Here is a 17,940-nt window from a genome sequence, read left to right as displayed (position 1 = left end):
ATTAATGTAAGAAATGCAATCATTCGACAAGCGGAAGAGGATAAATGGAGTGAGTCCATCATTGGTAAACCAAAAATTGCAGTAATAGGATGAGGTTGTAAATCAATGTTCAATACCGCAGAAATAATATCAAAAATATCTTTCCAATATTTTTTCAAAAGCGGACACGACCAAAACATATGAGTTAAAGACGCTATCTCAGAATGACATCTGTCACAAATAGGATTTATATAGGAATAAAAATGAGCCAATTTATCCTTGGACATATGAGCCCTGTGCACAACTTTAAACTGTATTAATGAATGTTTAGCACATATAGATGATGTATTAACTAATTGAAGAATTTTATCCCAATTCTCAATAGGGATAGTAAGGTTAAGTTCTCATTCCCAATCATTTTTAGTCTTATAAAAGGGTTCTGAATGTATCTTCATAATTATATTGTAAAGTTTTGATATTAGCCCTTTCTGAAAAGGATTTAGTTCAAACAAATTCTCCAAAATACCTGAAGACACAAAATTTGGAAAAGTAGCAAGTACAGTATTTAAGAAATTCCTAATCTGTAAATATCTAAAAAAATGAAATCTAGGCAAATTATATTTATTAGATAATTGCTCAAAAGACATAAAACAATTATCCAAAAATAAATCGGAAAATCGTAATAATCCTTTAGTCCAGGGGTGTCAAACTCATTTTAGGTCACGGGCCGGATTGAGCAAAATGCAGCTTCATGCAGGCCGGATCAGTCGGACGCGTGCGAACGCAGCTTTTGTTGCCTCCATTTTTTCAGCCTGCTCTCATGTGTCTCAGTCTCTGCTATAACTACAAAGTGTTTCACTTTACAAGTTCCGTTTCTTATGAAGAAGACTGCCGAATAAACACTAAAAACCCTGAAGACCTGGTACCTGAATAAACTCAGCATTAGCCATATCATACGCCATAGGCGCTTCGATTACTGGGGCCAGCTTTAATAGTAATTAGATATTATCTCGCGGGCCAAAGATAATTCCACCGCGGGCCGGATTTGGCCCGCGGGCCTTGAGTTTGACATATATGCTTTAGTCTTCCAAGCTGAATAAGCTTGGTCTATAATAGAAGGATAAAAAAAGCAATTGGATACAATAGGAATATTTAAAACAAACTGAGTCAACCCAAAAAATTTCCGAAATTGAAACCATATACGTAAAGTATGTTTAACTATTGGGTTGTCAATTCGTTTCGGCAATTTAGAAAGAGCAAAGGGAAGAGAAGTCCCTAAAATAGAACCCAATGCAAATCCTTGTACAGATTTAATTTCCAAGTTCACCCAATGAGGGCTAAAAGATATATCCTAATCCTTTAACCAACATATCAAATATCGGATATTAACTGCCCAATAATAAAATCTAAAATTAGGCAATGCCAATCCACCTTCCTTCTTTGCCTTCTGTAAATATATTTTACCTAACCTAGGATTTTTATTCTGCCATATATATGAGGAAATTTTTGAATCAACATTAGCAAAAAAAGATTTCGGAATAAAAATTGGTACCGCTTGAAATATATATAAGAACTTGGGTAAAATAACCATCTTAATAGCATTAATCCAACCTATCAGAGATAAAGATAGTGGTGACCATTTAGTAAACAAACATTTAATTTGATCAATTAAGGGTAAAAAATTAGCCTTAAATAAGTCTTTATAGTTTTTTGTGATTTTAATCCCTAAGTAAATAAAAGAGTCATTAACTAATTTAGAAGGTAAATTTCCATAAATTGGAACCTGTCTATTTAAAGCAAACAATTCACTCTTATTAAGATTTAATTTATACCCAGAAAAATCACTAAATTGAACCAACAATGATAAAACTGCAGGAATGGATTTCTCAGGATCAGAAATAAATAATAATAAATCATCTGCATATAATGATAACTTATGTATATCTGTCCCACGATTAATGCCAAAAATGTTCTGTGATTCTCTGATAGCAATTGCCAAGGGTTCTAAAGCAATATCAAATAATAATGGACTAAGAGGACAGCCTTGTCTAGTACCCCGAAATAAATGAAAAAAGGGAGATCTTAGATTGTTAGTAAGCACCGAGGCTACTGGAGTATGATATATCAGTTTAATCCAGGAAATGAATGTCGGACTAAAATTAAACTTCTCAAGCACATAAAATAAGTATGGCCATTCAACTCTATCAAATGCTTTCTCCGCATCTAATGAAATAACACATTCTGAAGTGCTATGTGAAGGAGTATAAACAATATTCAATAATCTCCTAACATTGAAAAAAGAATAGCAATTTTTAATAAAACCGGTTTGATCTTCCGAAATAATTTGGGGTAATACCTTCTCCAGCCTGGATGCCAGTAACTTGGAAAAGATCTTGGAGTCTACATTCAATAAAGATATTGGTCTATAGGATGCACAGTCAGTAGGGTCTTTATCTTTCTTCAGTATTAAAGAAATGGAAGCTCTATAAAAAGATTGTGGCAGATTGCCCAATCTAATTGCTTCTTCAAAAACCCTGCATAACCAAGGAGAAAGAGTAGCGGAAAAACATTTTAAAAATTCTACTGTATACCCATCTGGACCTGGTGCTTTCCCAGAATTCATAGAGGAAATAACCCCTTTAATTTCTGCATCCGTAATAGGAGTTTCTAATATTGAAAGATCATCTGATGATAATTTTGGAAAATTCAATTTCCCAAGAAAATCACACATGGTATTACGATCATTAGGGAATTCAGAATGATACAGGGAGGTACAAAAATCTTGAAATGATTTATTTATCTCATCATGGTTAACTGTCAGATCCCCATTCTGCTGACGGATCTTAGTAATTTGACATTTAACCAAAGCATTCTTCAATTGACTAGCTAACAGCTTACCCGATTTATCACTATGTATATAAAAATCAGATCTGGTTTTCATTAATTGATTTCCAATCGATGATGTAAGTAATAAACTATGTTCCATTTGAAGTTCAACCCTTTGTTTGTAAAGCTCCTTGCTAGGAGTAATCAAACATTTCTTGTCAATCTCTTTAATTTTATCAACCAATAAAAAGAGTTTCCATCTTAATGCGTTTTCTCAGACCAACAGAATAGGAGATAATCTGTCCACGTATATATGCTTTAAAAGTGTCCCAAAGTGTTCCGCAAGAAATATCATCCGTGGAATTAGTTGAAAAGAAGAAATTGATCTGTTCCTTCATAAATTTAATAAAATCCAGATCTTGCAATAAGATAGAATCAAATCGCCATTGTCTAGCACTAGAAGCTGTATCCGTAAATTTAATAGAAAGTTTTAATGGAGCATGGTCAGAGATGGCTATAATATCATAATTACAACCAATTACCGATGGAATAAAACAAGGGTCAATAAAAAAGTAATCAATTCTCGAGTAGGAATGATAAACATGTGAGAAAAATGAAAACTCTTTGTCCTTAGAATGCCGAAATCTCCAAATATCAAAAATTCCATTATCAGTCAAAAAAGAATTGATATAAGTGGCCGACTTATTAGGTAAAGTCTGAGTAGATATAGATTTGTCCATCAAAGGATTTAAACAACAATTAAAGTCACCACCCATTATTAACTTACATTCATTTAGATTAGGTAAAGAAGTAAATAAGGACTTTAAAAAATCGGGACAATCCACATTTGGAGCATAAACATTAACCATAGCAACCTTTTGGTTAAAAAGTAAGCTAGTAATTAACAAAAATCTACCATTCGGATCCGAAAAGATATCATGTTGGACAAATGCAATAGGGGAGTCAATAAAAATTGAAACTCCCTTTACTTTGGCATTCGAATTCGAATGATACCGTTGACCCCTCCAAAACCTAAAAAAGCAATAATTATCCTCTTTCCTCACATGAGTTTCTTGTACAAAAATAATATGAGCATTAAGTCTTTGGAATACTTTGAAAATCTTTTTCCGTTTAATCGGATGGTTTAAGCCATTAGTATTCCAAGAGACAAAATTAATGGCCTGAGCCATATTTCTGAAATCAACCCTTTGGTATATAAAGGGTTAACCAAATTATGAACTCATGCACCCGGAAGAGGAACAAAAACAAGGGGCGGACCCGGAAGTGACGACATAGTGGACATTATTGTAGTTTAAAATCAGCCCAAATGAAAAAACTAAAAAAAAAACTAGTATAAGAACCATAAGATTTAGAAAAAGACCTCCCACCCCACACCCAAGAAGAAAAAAGACCATCCCAGCCAGGGATAGGCTGGGAAAAAGGAAAAATGAAACTAAATCTACCCCCATATCAGCAGAAGACAACTCCGTATATAAAGAATAAAAAAAAATCCACCCAAACTCTAAAGAAATAATAATCACTATACTAAAACCAAACTTCTTAATATAATTAATCGTAAAAAAACCAAAAAGAATATAATCACTAGTAACTTATAAATCGGGTTAAAAACCCAAACACCAAAAAAAATTTAAACTGTGATAAGAAATGCATTATAGGAAGAAGACAAGAAAAAAAAATGGTGAAATAAAAAAAAACCTAAAAATATTTTAGAGAAGAAACCGCCATCTTAGTAAAAAAAAATTCACCTTCAAAGGATTAATAATAATAACCAAAGATAAAGTACAGTGGTTGAAGTAAGTAAAATAACAAGATTAGTATGTCAAAAAAAACTTTAACTAGAGTATAAAATATAGAGTAAACCTACACCAATAGCCAAAAACAAAATCTGGTTTTGGAAATAAAAACCATCTTGCACGATCAAAATCACTCATTTATTAGGAATGAGAATCCGTAGCAGTAGGGAAGTTCTCATTCAAAAATCTTCTCGCTTCAGATGTAGAAAGGAAAACTCGCCGTGGAGCATTCGGAGGCCAAATTCTGAGCTTCGCAGGGTATAAGAGCGCAGGTTTTAGATTTTTCTCATAACATTCAGACATCAGAGGTTTAAAAAGAAGCCTTGCCTTCATTACTTCTGGACTAAAATCTTCTACTAAACGAAAGTTGTGATCTTGAAATTTAACCATCCCTACACGCCGAGCCACACGAATAAGTTGCTCTTTAACATGCACATAGTGAAATCGGACAATTACAACCGGTGGTTTAGCTGAAGCACTTGTTGATCGACGCATAATTCTGTGAGCGCGATCGAGTAACGGAGGACTGTCTGGGAATACAGAAGGGAACGCATCCTTTAAAAGTTGAGCAAAGTACTTCGAGGGGTCCCCTTGTTCAATACCTTCTGGGAGACCAAGTATGCGAAGGTTCTGTCTTCTGGACCGATTCTCAAAGTCGACACTCTTGGCTTTAAGTGTTTCCACTTGTTTAATCGTCGAAAGTAAGTTCTGCTCCAATTTTTCAATTATCAAATCTCGCTTCCGAGCGTCCTCTTGCAGAGTTGCGATTAGAACTTGCTACTGGTTAACTATTGAATCCGTCTTATCCATATAATCTTGAAAAGCCTTTATATCTTGTTTAAAAATTTGTCGTTGTTCTTCAAATTTTTCATTTAAGACCTCCAATAACATTTCATAAGTCAATTCAGTGTGTTTAGGATCAGTTTGCTTCTTCCCGTTTCCGTTAGGATTTTTCCCAGGTTCTCGTCCTTTAGATCTAAGAGCCATTTCTTCAAAAATTCACAATAAACTCTTAAAGATAAGTCCAAAAAAGTAGCAAGAATCTTTTGGTGTAGGTAAAAATAAGTTAAATAAGGGTGATCATAGGTTAAAAAAAGTAAAGGTTATGGAGCGAATCTGAAACAGTGCTCACTCCATGAGCGTCTCCTGCTGACCTGCATGCAATATAAAATCTATCCTTTGATATGAAGCTCCCAACTATGACCTTTCAGCCACGACTCAGTGATGCCCACAATATCATACCAAATAATCTCTAATTGCCCGACAAGTTTGTCCACATACTATTTGCATTTAAATACAGCACCTTCAGTCCTGCATTCTTTGCCCTTTTGAATTTTGCCTCTGTGGTATAATTTAACTCTATGCACTGTATGCATTTGTACCCAATCATTGACTGGCCCTTCCTTATAAGACCATAAGAGCATAAGACATAGGAGCAGAATTAAGCCATTTGGCCCATCGAGTCTGCTCCACCATTCATTCATGGCTGATCCTTTTTTCCTCTCCTCAGCCCTACTCCCCAACCTTCTCCCCGTAACCTCTGATGCCGTGTCCAACTCAGACCTGTCAAGCTCTGCCTTAAATACACCCTAGCCTCCGCAGCTGCCTGTGGTAACAAATTCCATAAATTCACCAACCTCTGGCTAAAGAAATTTCTCCGCATCTCTGTTTTAAATGGATGCCCCTCTATCCTGAGGCTGTGCCCTCTTGACCTAGAACCCCCACGATGGGAAAAATCCTTTCTACATCTACTCTGTCTAGACCTTTCAATGTTTGAAAGGTTTCAATGAGGTACCCACTCATCCTTCTAAATTCTAGGGAGTACAGACCCAGAACTGTCAAACGTTCCTCATATGATAACCCTTTCATTCCACAGTGTCTTCCACAGTGAAGACTGATGCAAAATACTCATTTATTTCATCTGCCATCACCTTGGCCCCCATTATTATTTCTCCTGCCTCATTTTCTAGCGGTTCTATGTCCACTCTCATCTTTCTTTTATTTTATACATACTTGACAAAGCTGTTACTATCCACTTTGATAACGTTTGCTAGCTTGCTTTCATATTTCACCTTTTCCTTCCTAATGATTCTTTTAGTTGCTCTCTGTAGGTTTTTAAAAGCTCCCAATTCTCTACCTTCCTGCTAATTTTTGCTTTTACATTAGCTTTGACTTGCCTTGTCAGACGTGGTTGTACTATTTTGCCATTTGAGTATTTCTTTGTTTTTGTAATACATCTATCCTGCACCTTCCTAATTTTTCCCAGAAACTCACACCATTGCTGCTCTGCTGTCATTCCTGCCAGCAGCTCCTTCTAATTTACTTTGACCAATTCCTCTCCCATACCACTGTAATTTCCTTTAGTCCACTGAATACTGCAATGTCAGACTTTACTTTCTACCTATCAAAATTACATCCATCATCTACTTGTAAACCTGCTGGCTCATCCTCAGCTCTATCATACTGGTTCCCATCCCCGTTATATTAGTTTAAACCACTCCCAACGGCTCTAGCAAACCTACCTGCAAGGATATTGGTCCTCCTTGGATTCATGCAATCCATCTCTTTTGTACAGGTCACACCTGCCCCAGAAGAGTCCCAATGATCCAGAAATCTGAATCCCTGCCCCCTGCTTCAATTCTTCAGCCACGCATTTATCTGCCAACTCATTCTATTCCCATCCTTACTGTCACATCACTGACATACTGACACATTCCAGTCAGATGTCTTTCTACCAAACTGTAGGCATAGGAACATCAGTGTGAACATAGCAAAAGGCAGGAAAATTAGGAATTGTTACATTAGAAATTAAAAGAAGTCGACAAAAAGAGTAAATGGCTCTGTGCTCTATGGGAATCTAGTGTTAAGTCAGACAATCCACAGAGAACATCCAAACATTTTAAAATGGTATTAACATTTTACTTACAAAGAACTTCAAGGTACATGGACTCGGAGTCCTGGCCAATTGAGTTTCTGGCTTTGCACTCATATTCACCCGAGTCAGTGTGCTGTATGTCCTTGAGTGTCAGTGAAGAAACTCTTGCATTGCTGCGAACCTCAATCCTCTCGTCCATGGTCTGCCGGGTAGAGAGAGATGTGATATTAACAAGGTGTGGAAGGACTGATCATACACCTCAAGTTCACATCAGGTACAGGTTGAGCACCGATTATCCAAAATGCTTGGGGCCAAAAGTGTTTCGGATATGGGATTTTTTCAAATTGAGTAATATTTGCATCTATATAATGAGATACTTTGGTGAGGAGACCCAAGTCTAAACACAAAATCCATTTATATCACATATACAGCTTATACATATACTCTGAAGGTAGTTAATGTCATACATTTTAAAACTTCGTGCATGAAACAATAATGTATACTTTGAACCATCCGAAAGGTAAGCTATTACTATCTTGGCCACCCAACCAACACCCACAAAATGCTGAAGGAAATCAACAGACCAGGCAGCATCTATGGAAAAGAGTACAACTATGTTTTGATACGAAACCTTTCAGCAGGACTCACCCAGGTAGACTGTCAATGGCTGTTTGGCATCACCTTCTTTCCTGATTCTGAATTTATGTATTACCAGTAATCAGCTTTTGTCATACATGTGTTCATCACACATATGTACTAATGCAGCCATTCAGTGTGTTAGATTTTCATAAACGACGATCTTGGCAAACTCATTAATGAATTTCTCTGCTGTTTTGTGATCAGCAGACACTTTATCACCACAAATCTTTGAACATTTAATGCTGGGCCTTTTCTTAAATTTCTGCAACTAGCCTGCCGAATATTTACAACTACTTTCAATTTTCAGCTCATCATGATAGATCTTTGCTTGTTTCATGATCAGCAAACCATTAAGCAGCATATGTTCACTCTGATGCTGACAAATCCATTCTTTCAATACACAATTGAGATTTTTTCACTTTTTCGCTTTATGCAGTGTTTTTCTATTTTTCATTAACTTCTGTTCATTACATATGTGAGGTCACTTCTCAAAACTGTCTGTGGTGTGAAGTGACTTGCACATCGCATGGGAACCTTCCCAGTGCCTTGTGGAATTTTCCATTTGTGACGTCATGTCAGCACTCAAAAAAACTGGATTTCAGAGGGTTTTGGATTTTGGAATTTTGGTTAAGGGGTGCTCAACCTGTACTGGAATTCCATTCCTTTTCCTCGGCATTCTCTGGGTCTGCATTCCATACAGAATTAATTCCACACAAAGAAATTGTGCTGATCAATTTAGTCATTAACAGATACTTCGAAGTTCTATAAACTGATTAAAAGCTGTTTCCTCAGCTATCAAATCCTAATTTAGTGTAATTAATAGATTTGAAAACAGCAACAATATACAAAAGAATTTAAGTTACTGATGGTGAACTGTGATGATTACAATCCTGTGAAACTTTAATCAATAATATTTTGCAATATGAAAACATTCTGCTTTGTTCAAGCTGCCTTTGGGGTGATGTTTCACTTGTTTACTTTTATCCGAACTTTTACTTTTTTCACTTGTTATCCGAACAGCACTAGGTCTGATTATCAATGGTTTCATATTCAGTGAAAATCTAACATACCAATAGATGCTGGTCGTACAGTGAATCCTGTCTATGTGTGATAGTGGGTGGTGGGAGGATGGGAAAGGGGCATCTTTTGCTGTTGTTTTGTGTTGTTGCTGTTGTTGCTTGTGTTGTTTGGGTTGTGTTGGCTGTTAATGCATTTTGATGTACATGTGATCAGTTAATCTAACTCTGAATCCAGTACAACCTACTTGCATTGAATCCAGGTGGAACACCAGTGTAAGTTTGGCACTAAAAACGCTGATGAAATTAGTATCTTCTTTAATTCCTTCCTTTTGTACATATCTCTCCTTAATTCATCTTCTGCTCTCTCTATTTCGATCTACATTTCCCTTGACACATCTTGCCTTCCCTGTATCAAGTACTTGGATGTTACTCTCTTTCCTGAGTGCTTTCCTGCTTCAGGGGTAACATACTTCCACAGTCTCCAGAAATATGGACCCCCTGATCCATAACCCCAGTGGGAGAGGCTCAGACCCGGTCTCACCTTCCTCTTCTATACACATCCCAATTCCCTACCTGTTCCTATCTGCAACTTCTGCACTCTATGATAAAGTTAGAGTCACAGAACACTACAGCAAAGAAACAGGTACCTTGGCCCATCTAGTCTGTGCCAAACTGTTAATCTGCCTAGTCCCATCGACCAGCAGAATGGGACCATAGCCCCCTATACACCTCCCTTCCATGTACCTATCCAAACTTCTCTTAAATGTTGAAATCCAGTCCACATCCACTGACAGCTTGTTCCACACTCTCACCACTCACCGAGGGAAGAAGTTTCCCCTTAAATATTTCAACCTTATCATTAACCCATTACCTTCGGTTCTAGTCTCACCCAACCTCAGAGGAAAATGCCTGATTCCATTTATCCTATCTACACACCTCATTATTTTGTATATATCTATGATATATCCCCTCATTCTCTCATGAATAGGATTCATTCCTGCTCCCACATGCCCTGGATATTCTCTCCCATTAGGCAGAAGATGCAAAAGCCTGAAAGCACGTACACTGGGCTCAAGGACAGTTTCTATCCCACTGTTAACAGAATCTTGAATGGAACTTGTGTACAATCAGATGGACACTTGGCCTCAACAATCTACCTCGTTATGAACTTGCACTTTATTGTTTACCACTTTTTGGTAGCTCTTACACATTATTCTATATCATTATAGTTTTACCTTGTTCTAGCTCAAAGAATTATGCAATGATTTGTTCAGTGTGAACAGTAAGGAAGATGAGCTTTTCACTATATTGTGATACAAAGGACAATAATAAACCAATACCAATGAAATTAAAATGACACACAGAAATTACATAAAATTCACATAGGAACCATGTATCTGTTTTCGATCTGCATTGCATTTATTATGGTAGCTAGTTATGCCCTCTCTATTCCCCTTTTCCCAACCATGATTGCCCTCTTCCTGCCCCCTTCCCACTGTCAGTACACAATAGAGACCTGTATCAAAATGAGGTTTATCATCACTCACAGATGTCATGAAATTTGTTTTTTGCAGCAATACAGTGCAATACATAAAATTATTATAGTACTATGCAAAAGTCTTACGCATCCTAGTTTTTTTAATATATATATGTCTCAGAATTTTGCACAGTACTGTATATATTTCATTTTAATTTATAGTCTTTTTATAATGTATTGTAATATATTGCTGCCACAAAGCAACACATTTCATGACACACACCAGTGTTATTAAACGTTATTTTGATTCTCCTCTTTTGTTTAGCTGTATACATGTGTATGGTTGAATGACAATAAATTTGAAAGCCTAATAGGCAAAGAAGGCGTGAAAGAGTGCAAGGCGAGGAAAATGGGAGAAAGTCTGCCATTCTGCAATGCCAGGACTTGCAAGAGTATTTCCAAATCTACCATCAGTTTGAAGTATTTACATTGGTGTCTTTAAATTCATGACAGTTTCTTGTAAACAGGCCAGAAAATGTGATGTATTATTTGGAAAATGAAGGAATCATATACTTGATTTACTATCTATGACAAGTGAAGCTAAATGAGATAGAATTCCAGCCAATAAAAGGAGGAAAAGGTAAACATATTAATCAGCTGGTAGGTTTGCTGCTCAAACTGTTTGCCAAGAATTATTATGAGACACTAAATAAAATTTATAGCTGACGTGGTAAAACGAACACTGTGAAATGGTCAAGTAATACTTGGGAGCTCTGCAGACTCAACTTGTCTCCTGACATTTGGATTCCATCCTCCTGTTTTTGGATGTTAGTCGTTTCATTGTCTTTAGTCCTGATGAAGGGGCTCAACAGGAACATCAACTGTTCATTTCTCTTCTGACCTGCTGAGTTCCTCCAGCATTTTGTGCGTGTTGCTCCAATGCCTCTATAAGCTTTTTTTTGCCTGAGCCTTGCCTGTATTTTTAGCACTAAATGCAACTGTGTACACTGTGCATTGGTCTAAGGTCAAGTTTCTCCTTCGTCTGATACAAGGAATATCTTGGGAAGCTTCCTTGAACATCACTTAATATACCGTCAGTATATTTGACAGTATATTGATCTTGAGGTTTACGTCCATATATCTCTCAAAGTTGCAATGCAAGCTGATAATGTGATTCAGAAGGCATATGGTGTGTTGGCCTTCAGTAGTATGGGGACTGAGTTCAAGAACCATGAGGTAATGTTGCAGCTCTATAAAATTCTGGTTAGACCACACTTGGAGTATTGTGTGCTGTTTTAATCGGCTCATTATGGGAAAATTGTGGGAGCTTTAGAGAGAGTGCATAACAGATTTACCAGGATGTTGCCTGGATTAGAGAGCATGTCTTATGACGATAGTTTGAGTGAGCTAGGGCTTTTCTCTCTGGAGTGAAGGAGGATGAGCGGTGACTTGATAGAGGTGTACTCGATGATAAGAAGCATAGAGAGAGCAGAGAACCAGAGACTTTTTCTCAGGTGGAAATTCTAATACAGGAATTCCCAATCTGGAGTCCACAGACCCTTTCCTGATGGTATTGGTCCAAGGCAGAGAAAAGGTTTGGAACCCCTAGTCTAATACGAGGCATAATTTTTAAGGTGATTGGAGGAGAGTATAGAGGGAATATCAGAGGAAACATGCTACCATGGGTGGTGGTAGAGTCAAATACATTAGGGGCATTTAAGAAACTCTTAGATGGGCACATAGATGATAGAAAATGGAGGGCTATGGGTGGATCAGTTATGATCAAACGGCAGAATTAGGCCATTTAGCCTGATGGGCTAAATGGCCTAATTCTGCTCCTATGTCTTATGGTCTCATAGTATGGTCTTCTATACAGTACATGTAATTGTTCAGTAAATTTTCCAGTAATTATGGTACAGTGACTTCTGTATTTCTCTAGAAACTTCTTAGTTTTCAGTAGCAGATTTCATGCTGCTTGAATCTGGCTATTTTATAGGTTAGTTGTTATAATTGGAGTTTTTGTTATCCCTAGTCATGGTGAGTATGAGACAACCACGACTGCTTTTTCCTTAGTCTTTTCTCTGTTCTCTTGACTCCTCTTTCTTGTTTGTTTCTGCTCTTGTATCATTTAATAAAACAGTCCTATAGAAGGGTGTTAGCCCAAAACATCGACTGCTTATTCACTTACATGGATGCTGCCTGACCTGCTGACTTCCTCCAGCAGTTTGTGTGTGTTGCTTTGGATTTCTAGCATCTGCAGAATCTCTTGTGTTTAACTGTTATGTCCCCAAATAAGAAGGATCTCACTTCAACAGGAGGCTCATGGCTGAGGTCCAGGTTTGTGGGTTTGGTGTCCAGCAGGCAGACACAGACAGGTTTGAGACATCACCACTCATGGTTAAGGCAGATATTTCTAATGCCTTTGTAAAAGCAAAGTGTTGCTGGGACACTTCTCTCTGCCAGATGTTTCCTTTACAGCTGCTTCCCAAGTATCCCGTTGTAGAGCATCTCAGAATCAGATTTATTATCACTGGCATACCGTATGATGTGAAATTGCAGATCAGGCAGCATGAGGTTAGTACCTTGTGGGCATGCTATGCTGGTGTGGGAATCATAGCGACACTTGCGGGCAGCCGCCAGTAATCCTCAAATTGTGTTCGTCAATGAAGCCAGTCTTCAAACACAAGAGATTCTACAGATGCTGGAAATCCAAAGCAACATATACAACACACTGGAGGAATTCAGGAGGTCAGGAGAGGAATAAATAATTGATGTTTCAAGGCGAGAACCTCTATCAAGACTGAAGGACCTTGGTGTTTGTGACATGAAATTTAATGTTTTGCGGCAGTAGTACAGTACAAAAATGTAAAATTAATAAACATTGTTTATTTGTTCGTTAGGCACCATGCTGTATGATGAGGACAATCATGGTATTTCCATGACCATGATTGGTCTTGGCAAATTTTTCTCCAGAAGTAGTATGCCATTGTCTTCTTCTGGGCAGTGTCTTTACAAGACGGGTGACCCCAGCCATTGTCAATATTCTTCAGAGACTGTCTGCCTGGCATTAGTGGCTGCATAACAGGACTTGTGATGTACGCCAGCTACTTATACAGCCATCCAGTGCAAAAATCTGAAATTACTATACATCACAAAATGAAGTCAGTAGTACCAACAATAAAGGAATAATAAGGTAGTGCTTATGGGCCATTCAGAAATCTGATTGCAGAGGGGAAGAAGCTGTTCCTAAGTTATTGACTGTATTGCTCCCTGATGGTGGTAATGAGAAGAGGGCATATCCTCAATGGTGAGAGTCCTTACTAATGGATGCCACCTTTCTGAGGTGCTTCCTCCTTGACAGTGGGAGGACAGGCCCAGGAAGGTTCCCTCAAGCTATTGCAGGTGAGCCCAGCTGAATACTGTGGCACCGTTAGCCTAGCAGTTAGCGCAATGCTTTGCAGTATCAGACGATCTCCAATTGGGGTTCAATTCCTGCTGTTGTCTGAAAGGAGTTTGTACATTCTCTCCATGACTGTGTGGGTTTCCTCCAGGTTCTCCGGTTTCCTCCGATGTTTCAAAGACATACGGGTTAGGGTTAGTAAATCATGGGCATGATATGTTGGTGCCAGAAGCATGGTGACATTTGCAGGCTGTCCTCAGCATTTATTCAAAGTGCATTGGTCATTGCCATAAATGACACATTTCGCTGTTTCTATGTCCAGTTTCGTGTGAGAAATAAAGCTCATCTTGATTAAGTCCTCAGTAAAGAGGTTGGAGAGTCTTCTCCACTTTCTCCTGTTGCTGAAAGCATAATTTCCAGAACAGAGGGTGGGGGGAGGGCAAGCTGGCTGGTAATGGCAAGCTCTCTCTCATGGATCCCCCTGTTATCTTTGATGCTCTCCTAACTTGAACTACTTCCCCTCCCCCCATCTTCTTATTCTGGCTACTGTCCTCTTCCTTTCCAGTCCTAATGCAGGATCTCAGTCCAAAACTTTGATCGCTTATTCCTCCCCTCAGATGCTGCCTGACTTGCTGAGTTCCTCCAGATTTTGTGTGTGGTGCTCAAGATGTCCACATCTACAGAGTAGAATTTCTTGTGTTTATATCCCTTTGGATTGCCAATGACTAGAACCTTAATTGGACCTGTCAATACCATAGCAACAAGGGAAGATCACAGGATGGGTATCTAGCAGCTAGTGACTCACCTCCTGACCTCACAAAACCTTTCTACCATCTACAAGGTGGAAGTCAGGAGTGTGATGAATACCTGGATGAGTGCACCGCTAACAATACTCAGGGATATTGATGATACGCAGGACAAAGCAACCAGCTAGATTCGTATCCATCCATTACCTCAGTTCCTTCCCAACTAGTATACTATAGGTAGTCTGCACCATCCATGCCAATATGTAGTTACTTGGACAACACCTCTCAATGAGTGCCAGAGATGAAAAGGGTTTAGGCAAGGGAACACCATTGCCTGCAAGGGATAATTTCACTTAACTTCACTTGCCCTATCATTGAAACGTTCCCACAACCTATGGCTTTACTTTCAAGGACTCTTCATCCCATGTTTTTGATATTTATTGTTTCTTTATTTATCATTATCATTTATTTTGTTTTATATTTGCACAGTTTTATCTCTTATGCACAGTGGTTAAATGCATAAGTTGGTGTGGTCTTTCATTGATTCTATTCCAGTTATTTGAGTATACCCGTAAGAAAATGAATCTCGGCTATATATGGTGACATATATGTACTTTGATAATAAATTAGCTTTGAACTTTTAAACAACATCCTCACTAGTCCTTCATTGCTGCTGCATTTATATTTGGGGCAGTGTCATAGTGTAGCTGTTAGTGTAACGCTATTACAATACCATCGATCCAGTTTCAATTCCACCACTGTCTCTTCAGAGTTTGCACATTCTCCTTGAGATCGTGTGGATTTCCTCCGGGTGCTGTGGATTTATCTCACATTCCAAAGATACACGGGTGCGTACGTTAATTGGTTGTATGGGTGTAATTGGGTGGTGCAGGCTTGTTGGGTGGAAGGGCCTGTTATTGTGTTGGATTTCTAAATAAATAAATAAATAAATCACGTGATTTCCTTTTCAACAATACTGAGGGTGCATGCTTAACACATCATGGAAACCAGTCTCCCCTCCATGGACTCAGTCTACACTTCTCACTGCCGAGGCAAAGAAAACAATCAAAGACCCCCACTCACCCTGAACCTTCTCTCTTCCCTTTTCCTTTTGTGGAAGGCACAAAACCCTGAAAGCACGTACACAAGCTGCATAAAGTAATTGAGCAGTCCTCTAATGCAGTAAGTGGACTGTTGATCTCACAATCTACCTTGTTATGGCCATGTACCTTGTTGCTTGCCTGCACTGGACTTTCCTTGTAACTTGGAACACTTCATTCTGCATTCTCTTATTGTTTTCCCTTGTACTACCTCATTTCACTTCTGTACTTAAGTGATCCATACGGACCGCCACCCTCAGGCTAGAGGAGCAACACCTCGTATTCCATCTAGCTAGCCTTCAATTTGATGGCATGGCAATCAATTTTTCCTTCTTCTTGTATTTTTTTCCTCTCTACCTCTTCCCTCTTCTATTCTCCACTCTGGCCTCTCACCTCTTCTGCTCACCTGCCCATCACCTCCCCCTGGTGTCCATCCTCCTTCACTTTTTCTCATGGTCCACTCTCTTCTCCTACCAGAATCCTTATTCTCCAACCTTTTCCACAATTACCTCCCAACTTCTCACTTCATCCTCCCTGCCCCACCTACCTGGCTTCACCTACCACCTTCTAGCTAGTCCTCCTTCCCCTCTCACCCTCCTCCTTATTCTGGCATCTTCCTCTTTCCTTTCCAGTCCTGATGAAGAGTTTCAGCCTGAAACATTGACTATTTATTCACTTCCACAGATGGTGCCTGACCTGCTGAGTTCCTCCAGCATTTTGAGAGGTGGAGTTTGAACCATGAAGTTTGAGGGTTAAAGTTTGAGGCATGGAGTTTGAGGTGTGGAATTTGAGGCATCAAGTTTGAGGGGTGGAGTTTGCGGAGTTTAGCTTCGGGCCTGGTGTTTGAGGGTTGGAGTTTCAGGCATTGATTTTGAGAGGTGGAGTTTGAGGTGTGGGGATTGAGGAGTGGAGTTTGATGGGTGGAGTTTGAGGAATGGAGCATGAAAAACAGTTTTTCCACTGTACCTCATACACGTGACAAAAATAAACTAATTTACCAATTTTACAATCATAAGAAGTGCAGTGGGTCAAGAAATAAATAATAACAACAAGAATAAGAATAATGAAATTAACTTCTGAAGGGTAATTATGGAAAAGATAATAAATATTGGCTGAGCCTGCAAAGTCCAGGTCCCAGCAATTAATAAGCAAATACCTTTCCGCCAATTGCAGTTTGTCTGGATCCTGCAGTTTCTGTTTATATGCAGTTCATGGGAATGAACTTTAACATCTTTGTTCTGGTAATAGCTAAATATAAAACTGATGAAGCCTTGGGGAATGCTAAGAGTTTAAAAGATAAAGTTCTATAACACTTCCATTTCCAAAAGTAGCCTATTATGAAAGATAATAAAATTGAAATGACTGCAGATGAACTGTGCAAATCAGCTTTACTGTTCCCTCTTTTCAGTCATTGTGCAATGACCCAGACTGTGAGAAGATTAATGAGAAATCTGAGTGAAGTTGTATAGAATGGGGGCTGTAATTTTCCACACAGAGGTTGCTGTCATTCTTTGTCATACAGATAGCTTTTACACTTTGGGATTATACTGCCTTCAACTTTTTCTTGCTTACACATGAAATTTAAACAAGAATAAACACATTGATGCATTTTGATTCATTTTCTGAAGCCCCTTTATGTATAAGTGCTAATATAAAACACATGGCATGGTAGCATAATTGTTAACGCAATTGCCTTACAGCACCAGCGATAACCAATTGGGGTTTGATTCCTGCAAAGAGTTTGAATGTTCTCCCAGTGACAATGTAGCCTGTTCTCCCAGGTGGTCCAGATTCCACCCACCTTCCTGAAAAATGCTATGTGGTAAGTTGTTGTAAACAATTTTAGTTTATGTATTCTATGGTCCTGCTGACTATACATGCATTTGTATGACAGTGACATTCAAGTGTGAAAAGTTATATGCAGTTACATAATGCATTCTACAGACATATAGATAGGGTAAGTGAGTTGTGGGTGTGCTAGTTTGGCCCCAGAAGCATGGCAACACTTGCTCTGCCCTCAGAATGTGTTGGTCATTGACACAAAACAATAGATTACACTGTATGT

At 38.5% G+C, this 17,940-nt stretch overlaps 1 protein-coding gene across 10 annotated transcripts in view; it reads right to left on the bottom strand.

Annotated features, from left to right (window-relative positions):
• Positions 1-17,940, bottom strand: part of LOC140716749 (neural cell adhesion molecule 1-like) — a 694,163-nt gene that overhangs the window by 180,580 nt on the left and 495,643 nt on the right. For all 10 annotated transcript variants that reach the window (XM_073029568.1, XM_073029569.1, XM_073029563.1 and 7 more), the window contains one exon: positions 7,546-7,696. In XM_073029568.1, coding sequence (XP_072885669.1) covers positions 7,546-7,696 — 151 coding nt within the window. The remainder of the gene's footprint in view (positions 1-7,545; positions 7,697-17,940) is intronic.

The sequence above is a fragment of the Hemitrygon akajei genome, chromosome 26 (assembly GCF_048418815.1).
Source record: "Hemitrygon akajei chromosome 26, sHemAka1.3, whole genome shotgun sequence".
Lineage (NCBI taxonomy): Eukaryota > Metazoa > Chordata > Chondrichthyes > Myliobatiformes > Dasyatidae > Hemitrygon > Hemitrygon akajei.
The sequence above is the reverse complement of the archived record's forward strand: the minus strand, read 5'-3'. Positions and strand labels throughout refer to the sequence as shown.